General features: G+C 41.6%; 1 protein-coding gene across 1 annotated transcript; it reads right to left on the minus strand.

Moving 5' to 3' along the window:
• Positions 1–1,067: 1,067 nt before the first annotated feature.
• On the minus strand, positions 1,068–8,524 carry LOC127634490 (uncharacterized). The gene is made up of 5 exons (XM_052114077.1): positions 8,445–8,524; positions 7,607–8,205; positions 3,418–3,971; positions 2,881–2,947; positions 1,068–2,782 (listed from the first exon to the last, which is right to left on the minus strand). Exons 2-5 carry the CDS (start codon positions 8,184–8,186, stop codon positions 1,260–1,262), a joined length of 2,724 nt encoding a protein of 907 aa, XP_051970037.1. The 5' UTR covers positions 8,187–8,205; positions 8,445–8,524; the 3' UTR covers positions 1,068–1,259.
• Between the last annotated feature and the right edge of the window lie 408 nt (positions 8,525–8,932).

The raw sequence follows: 8,932 nt of genomic DNA on the forward strand, positions 1-8,932 counted from the left end.
AGCAAGGCACTTAACTCCAGGTTGCTCCGGGGGGATTGTCCCTGTAATAAGTGCACTGTAAGTCGCTTTGGATAAAAGCATCTGCCAAATGCATAAATGTAAATGTCTATTATCTGGCAAAATAGATATGACTTTTATTTATGATTCAATAAAATATTACACTGCATTATTTTAACAATACTTGGGTAAGTGAATGAAAATATAATGTATCAAAAGTACAAAGCAGAGGATTGTGAATGACATCAACCCTGCCATATGTTTGTTCTCTTCACTGTTTGTAATTTGTAGTTCAAGCACATACAGAATCAATTAAACATGGTATGCAAAGGCAGCATTTTCACATGGCAACAGTATTCAGAGTAATAAAAGACACTTTATAGACATTAAGCTGCATTAAGACAGCTTACCACGAATGGATAATTGTCATGTCTAATGTGGTCTATGCATTTTTCCTTATACATTTCATTTAGATGACATTATGGTCAGCAGTATTCATTCATAATGGTACTAAATATAAATATTTATAACCTGAAAGCTGTATAAGGATTTCATTATTTGATTGTTATAATAAAGTATTAAACAAAAATGCAATTCAGCCATGTACCGTCTATCTTTCATCCCAGTTATTTTAATAAAATGAACTTAATTATTCACTGTACAATGTTCTGCACTTCAGTGTGATAAAGTGCAGGGGGAAAAAATCACATCAGCACGCCAATACACACAGAAAATGAATATAGGTTAGTTCACTCAATCTATCACGCTAAAAAACACACACTCACACTTGCACACACGCATACGTAAATACTGTTTACACACATTTGAATTGTTTCCAAAGTAAAGAGATATAGAAGACATTCGCTCCCTTGGGAAAAATTGGTCGCTGCTTAACCAGCCAAAGTCCTTAAAAAGTACTTTTTAAATATCAGTTCATTGTTTCAGCCAAGAAAAATAACATGTATTTCTGTTTCTATTACTTGATAGTTACAACACGATATACCACAGCCCCCACCCACCCACCATCACCCGCTGCCCCCACCCCCTTCATATAATTCCATAAACACAGAATATGAGCACCAGAAGATTATTAATAGCACTTGTGAATTTCAGCCATTATAAAAGAAAGTTGATCAGTACTAAGGAAAATGTTTTCTCCTTTGTGTGACTGAAACTTGTGGAGGCACAAATTCTTCTAAAACAATCTGTATCTGTTCATTACAAACCTTTATATGTTAGATTCCCCCAACATATATTGGGGATCATAAAGCCACCCAGAGAATGGAGATGTTGGTGCCACCCTCATGGGTGATCTGATTGATTCGTCCACGAATGCAGTCCAGAGAAACATAGATAGCAGTGCCATTCTGGACATCAAAGGAAGTTCTCAGACCCACGCTAGCCCACCCACTTCCTTCAGGCATATGTCCACTCACCTGTTGGGCCAGAGTATGACCTCCCTCCTTACCTTGTCTGTAAAGGGTCAACTTCACCACATTACAGGAGTGTATCAGCTTTAGGTTGAGGGCCACACTAGCCATCCCAACCTCAGAAAACACAAAGTTCCTCTGGGCATGTGGCTCACTTAAACCAGCAAGCCGCATCTGGTCTGCGTTTGGACTCATCTGCCTGAAGAGCAAGGGTTTATTCTTTACAGCCCCAGAGGGTAGACCTGTCCTGGAAACAGTGGCCATGAGAGTAGAGGAGACAGTGGCAGGGATCCAAATCAAGCTCAGCATACTAATCCCAGAACTATCGCCAAAGTAGCGGACATTACACTGAGATGGGGCGACAATCTCGAAATTGAGCCAGTCTCCATTGTCTACACTTGTGGACCCAGAAAGGGTGATGGAAGTGTCCCTGTAGTTAACACCAGACTTGAAGGAACGCATCACCTCTTGGTTGGTGCCGTTACGGTTGATGTAGGCAATCAGAAAGAAACCCTCTCGAACGCAGATGTGGCCCATGGAATAGATGGCCTGCTGGAGAACAAACTTCACCACACCGTTCTCCATGAAACGCACCCCACGGCTGTCATGGGTCAGTGCCACTATGTAGGGGTCAGAGACAGTGGCCAAACGGAAGGTCGGACGATAGTTACTTTGGTAGTGGGCTGCTGTGGACATCTGAGCTGTCATGGCCACAGCGCCAGTGTCATGGGACAGCCACAGCAAGCTGAATGAAGACCCTCCAAAATCATATACTTGTAGATCTATACTCTGGTTGCAGTGTTGGCTAGGACTCTTCAGAACAATTGTCAGAGTATGATTGGGCTCCACCTCAAATACAGTACTAACAGTCACACCCTGAAAGAACTTCCTCTCAGGTTGCTCTATTCGAACACCACTCAGATCACGACCCTCCTCTTCACTGCCATTGAGCCGCATTTCAACCTGGAGAAAGTTCCTGCAGCTGTGCTTCAGAGCAAAGTTAAGGTCTATCAAGAGCAATCCATGTTGTTGGAAGCTGAGGTAACCATCATGGTTGGTCAGCAAGTTGCTCCCTTCTTTGCCAAGGATATTGAGCTGTATTCCTGGGTAGATGGACGTACTCTTTGATTTTATTGGTGGTACAGCAATCGAAGCAGCCCAAGACTGCGAGAGCATGTTATCAGACAGGGTCCCACATACAGCATCACTGGTGGCAGTGCACGGAATGGCAACAGGTTCGCCATCACAGTCTGAACAAGCCTGGCACTCCTGAAGTTCCTGATTGTAAAAGTACTCAAGACCACACAGCCCTGTGGAAATCTTTCTCTCAGTCACACCCAGACAACGAAACCCTCCTGATTAATGAAAGAAAAAGAAGCTTGGTGAATCCAAATTAATCAGTCTTGAGGCCACATTTTTAAGAGGTGCTCAGTTTCTTTTTGAATTTGCTTACCTGGGGTATTGAGACATTTTACTCGCTCTCCACACAGGCTTGGTAATTCCAGGCATTCATCCCTGTCCTGTTGACAGATATCAGTGGCATGTTAAACACTGGGAAAAATAACTTTGTCTACTCTTTTGTTAAAGGTGAAGAGTGTAAGTTTTGCTATGCTATTGGCATCACTAAACAGAAATGCCTCAGACTTTTTCCTGTACACTCCCTTTGCCTTCAATTGGTTGGAAAAACAGACAGCCGTGGCACATCTCACACCATTGGTCTGGACACTCAAACAAATAGAGCAATGTATTGATAGCACCACAGAGCCACAGTGTTTACATTCTTTTCAGGGAAATCAACATATGAATGGCTTATTTATACAGACAGTTGAAGCTGCATATTAAACTGGGACAGGAGAATTCATTTTAATAAACTAAAAATACAAACTACAGATGTTATATCTAGCATTGCACATGAATTGCATAATGTACTTATTGTGACATATTTTAACTTCAGTTTAACAGTTATTCTGAGCAAATGCAACACTGTCACCTGGCAAATCCTATCAGCGGTGGGAGAGCACTGTGACACAAGAAAGAATCCAGGGGGACACATGGTGCACCTCTCGCACTGCGGTGGATCCTTCTGGAAGTCACAGTATTGGTCAGGTCCACAAGCAATCTGGCATCCTAGCAATGGGTGCCCAGCATCACCAACTATATCCATCAATTTGGTATCCACATCCACTTTATGCACAGCATAAGACTTTTGCAGATGGCTACGTGCCTGGTTTTGAAGTCCAGTCAGATGGCTTTCAAAATAGCTCTGCAGCTCTCCCTGCAGCCCTTGGAAGGACACCAGCTTGACGGTCTCAGAAAGCAGACCATACTGAGCCTTCACCACATCCATCTGCTCATAAATGCGGCGCTGCTGATCGAGTATCTCAAGCTGCTGGGACAGGAGCGTACCCTGCTGTTCCACCAGTCTCTGCTGCAGATCACGGATCACCACCTGTTGAGCTCTCAAAGTCTCCACCAGCATTTCTTGACCCTTTGTCAGCTGTAGGTGTAGAATAAGTGCATCCTCTGCAGGGACCTCATTCTCTCCTGTAAAAAAAAACCCATACCAAAGAAAATGTTGATCTATTTAATATCTAAATTGCTTTCCCTAGTCAGACATTAGATGAATGAGAAATGAAGAATGGAGAAGTGAAAAATTAAGACTCCTGATTCAAGTTTCTTCAATGAAAATGACATTAGTAATCGATCATCCTTTCATGTCAAATACTTTGATTTAAACAATGAATTCAAATTTAAAATGCAATGTTTCAATAATTACAAAGTTGAATGATCTCTACATTGCATAATATTGTTACTGATTTATTTGTATTCTCATTCACATATTTCCAAATATTTTGGCTATTAAATTAACATAGCATACAAAGCTAATACACTGGCACAGAGGAGTAGATGACAGCATTTTTCAAGATTTGGAATGAAGAGCTTCTAAAAAAAAAACTAAGCGACACTTTAGTAACGCCAATTTTAGCACGTGAGCACGACACTAAACTGGTGCACAGCATGAGAAGTGGAGTAACCATCTGTGCATGTTTATTGCGCGAGCATCCACCAATGACTCTGCACAATGGACGGTCCGAAACAAATAATGTTAAGAGAAGATTCAAATGAAGAATGAAGATTGCAATGGATATATTGGAACTATATCAGATTGCAGGGGATTATTTTTTTTTTTTTTAATTATCCAGAGCCCCTGTTAATTGCCAACCCTGGATGGAACTAGATATTTTGCTATTTCTGGCTTTCTTGCAAATGTGCTTCATTATGAATAATAAGGGAGCACCAAGATATGAAAGGCGCACAAGGTCTGTTGATTCTATACAGGAACTATGCACTGCAGATGGAACTAGGCTGCCTTGGTGTAGAGCTCTCCAATTCTTTTGTTGGATTTGTTTGTTTGTCCTGTGTTTAGTCATTTTTTTTTCCAATCAGTTTTACCAGGGACAAACTGCTAAACATTCATCAGCATATACCAAACAATCATTTCCCAGTTTTTGACTATTCTGGCGCAGCTGTGTTGTTTATTCCATCTCATGCTATGAGATGCAGGTGAGGGAAATGAGTCAGTGTGCTGGTAAGGCTTCATCAGAACGGCTTTCGAACAGTGCTGCCAAGCATTCATCTAGCGAATCTCCGCTCTCTTCCTAACAAAACAGACTAACTACATCTCCTCAACTGTACAAACAAGGACTTTTCAAAATCTGCTGCTTTGTGCTTCTCAGAAACCTGGCTGAGTGAAGCTATTCTGGACAGCACGTTACATCTGCTGGGCAATCAGCTGTTCAGAGCGGATCACACTGTGGATATAATGGGGAAAATAAGAGGCGGTGAAACATGATTTACATCCATGACAGTTGGTGTACAGATGTAACAGCATTAAAGAAGATGTGCTGTCCTAATTTGGAAGCACTCTTCATCAACTGTTAGCCTTTCTACTCACCATGGGAGTTTTTATATTCCTCCATGCGTGAACGCAGCGCTGCAACAGCTGGCTGATAACATCACAGACACGGAGCAACAATACCCGGACTCAGTTATTATTAATCTGGGAGATTTTAATGAAGATAACCTCACCTCTGAACTGCTAAAATGCAGACAGCACATTACATGCCACACCAGAGAAACACACTGCTACACAACAATAAAGGATGCAAATCACTCTGTCCCTAGAGCAGCTTTGGGACTTTCTGATCACTGTCTAGTTCATCTTCTTCAAACCTACAGGCAGAAACAAAAATCACCTAAACCTGTAGTAAAGACTGTAAAGAAAAGGACCGATGAAGCAGAGATGGATCTACAAGCTGCTTTGACTGCACTGATTGGAGTGTATTTGAGGCTGCAGACACAAAACTGGATGAGATCACAGATACGGTGACATCATATATTCGTTTTTTGAGGATATGTGCATTCCTACTAGGACTTATTTAACATACAACAATGACAAACCATAGTTTACAGCAGACGTCAGGCAGCTTCGTCAGGCCAAAGAGGATGCTTACAGAAGTGGGGATAAAATCTTGTACAATCAGGCCAGGAACACACTGAATAAGGAAATCAGAGTGGCTAAAAGAAGCTATTCTGAGAAGCTTAAAAACAAGTTTTCTGCTAACGACCCTGCATCAGTGTGGGGCGGTCTATAAGATATTACTAACTTCAAGAGACCTTCCCCCAACACTGTAGGGAACCAACAACTGTCTGACGACTTGAATGTGTTCTAGATTTGAAAGGTCCAGTCTCACACCCCACACCTGCTCTGACCTTCACTTCACACAAACATCAAAACAGTGAAGATGATAGTGGACTTAAGGAGGAACATCCCAACATTGACCCTGCTCACCGTTCTAAACAGCAATTTAGAACTGTACACTTCCAGAGTGATGAGAAGGGCTGGAAAAATCACTCTGGACCCCACTCATCCAGCCCACTACATTTTTTTAATGGTTGCCTTCTGGACAGCGCTACAGAGCATTAAGAACCAGTACCATCAGGCACAGGAATTTGTTTTCCCCTCAGGCTATCCTTCTCATGAACAGTTAAAACTGCCCCATTGAGCAATACACAATGTGCAATACATAGCTTAATCTATTTATATTAATCTAACATATCCTACCTCTTCTTCCATACATTCCCTTGCAGATTTGTATTTGTACATATACAGTATATATGTGTGTGTGTGCGCGCTTGTGCGTGTGTGTGTGTGTTGCCTTATTGTTTATACATTGTATGTGTGTGTGCGTGCGTGCCTGTGCGTGTGTGTGTGGCCCTATGGTGTACGTGTGTATATGTTCTCATTGTTTATTTTTATATACTTATATTTTCTATTCACTCTCTTCCTTTTCATATATTGTTTGTGCACTGGAAGCTTCTGTCACCAAGACAAATTCCTTGTATGTGTAATCATACTTGGCAATAAAGCTCATTCTGATTCTGATTCTTACTCGTACAGCTTCTGGAATTACAGTTTGATACAAAAACAAGTGTATTGATTTGATTTGTTCATCTGTATCTATTGCTTTACTAATTTGCAGCTGCACTGTAAAGTGAATAAATGTGTGCAGGAATTATGTGTGCCCACATTATGAATGTGGAAATTGCAGGAATTATACAAATTGTGCACAATTCCCACAATCCCGTGGTGAATTTCAGGCTCTGCAAACTGTATTAAATTAAAATATTACATTTGCCCTGGTTCCCCTCCTTTATGATTTCATTATACAAAAAACAAAAACAAAACATTACTCTGCAATCTGCTTAATTAATGCAATGAATAACAACCAATAGCATGTTTTTCCTCCCATTTTTCTATCTTCAGACCAACAAATGACACTTCATCACATAACAACCAAGCAAGAATATGACAAATGTAACATAGACTTACTTGTGATGGACGTTAGAGTAACAAATTAGAGTTTAGGTGTCCCACATTTCCTGGGGTATTGGGGTACCATCATGGTAATGTCCAAAAACATGATATTGCATGGTACCATGTCCAAAATATCATAATACTTTGTATAAGTGGAATAAGTCATAAAATACATTGTTTTTAAAATGAACTCTGGTCAGATAACCTACTCTGTACTCTGTTTGCTGTTGAGTTACACCCAGTTTGAAAGAATATACTTTCATTCAAGCGCAGAACAGCTGGAAACACTGTTTCAATTCACCTGGTTTGATGTCACATGTGAGCTGTACTCCCAAAGGAGCCCCGAGCTCCGATGCAGGATATCCAATGTCCGGAAATTCCCCCAGAAACTGAGCGGCTCTGTCTGGAACATGCATGGGGGGAGGCTGGCTGGTCCAGGGCACACACCCGTCACCCGCACAGGGACTCGGCCGGGGCTTCGGTCGTATCCTAAGAGGCTGACGACACTCAATTCCTTTACATTCTCTGGTGTTATTAACAACTTCAGCTGCTCTTTGAGGCGTAACGCAATCGGCGCAGACAGAGCCAAAAACATCAGCGACGCGCGTCTGGAGCGTTTCTCTCGCCTGGTCTCCAGATCGCCCGCGGTGCGATGATGGAAGCGCTGCGTGATGTTCAGAATGAAAGAGGGAGTGAGCATGCTGATTTTTCGATCTTCTGTGTGTTGTCGGGTTGTATTGTCGAGGTGGTCTTGAAGTTCTGCTCCCCGGGCAGTGTGATCCAGAGCAGGGTCTGGCTTCTCCGGTGTCGCCAGAGCGCGCGGAGATCAACGCACATAAAACGTAGATCAGCAACATTAGCGTCCTTATGGATGAAGGCATTGTTATATAATTTATCCACCTAAATAACGAAAGAAAACCAATTACGACACATGCAAAAAAAATAACAAAATGAAATTGCCACATGTCTCTATGTGATTAAAGTGATTTACTGTAAGTTATATACTCTCAACCGCACGGACAACCAGTTTAAAGGTCCTGTCAACCATTTGATTGATTGAAAATAAACAATCAGTCCAAACCCAGAATATGAAGACGTTTAAATCCGCTGATAAATACTTAAAAGGGTGAGTATTTTACCTGCAGTTCTCTTCTGTTGGAATGTCAGTGCAAATAAAAACAGCAGGAGGTGAGCATCTCTACTCGACTGGAGTGTGTGTATGTGTGTGAGCAACTCTGAACACTTCTGAAGGAGAATGTCATGGGCAGTGTTTCAAAACCTTGTGGGCTGCCTACATATTCTTGGGCTTCAAAGACACTTGCCAATATAATGCCCAAATCTGTTGCATGTGCACTTATACTGCACATGCTTATGATGCCAAAAAATACTTAATGCACCTGTGATGCCCAAAAAGGCTTTGCCACATGTACACCTATGATGCCCAAAAATGCTGAGCATGCCATTGATGACCAAAAAAAATTCTTACACACTTACATTGCCTCAAAAATGTTGCATGCATGTCTATGACTCAAAACTTGAATGTGCACCTATGATGCTCAAAATGCTAAACGTACAACTGATACACAAAAAGATTGCTTACACACCTACAATGCCTCAAAATGCTGCA

The sequence above is a fragment of the Xyrauchen texanus genome, chromosome 41 (assembly GCF_025860055.1).
Source record: "Xyrauchen texanus isolate HMW12.3.18 chromosome 41, RBS_HiC_50CHRs, whole genome shotgun sequence".
Lineage (NCBI taxonomy): Eukaryota > Metazoa > Chordata > Actinopteri > Cypriniformes > Catostomidae > Xyrauchen > Xyrauchen texanus.

Excerpts from the sequence above, each read along its gene's own strand:
- LOC127634490 (XM_052114077.1), bottom strand. The coding sequence starts at position 8,186 with ATGCCTTCATCCATAAGGACGCTAATGTTGCTGATCTACGTTTTATGT. Across the intron at positions 3,972-7,606 it reads CACATGTGACATCAAACCAG|GAGAGAATGAGGTCCCTGCA; the intron begins GTGAATTGAAAC and ends TTTTTTTTACAG. Across the intron at positions 2,783-2,880 it reads AAAATGTCTCAATACCCCAG|GAGGGTTTCGTTGTCTGGGT; the intron begins GTAAGCAAATTC and ends TTCATTAATCAG.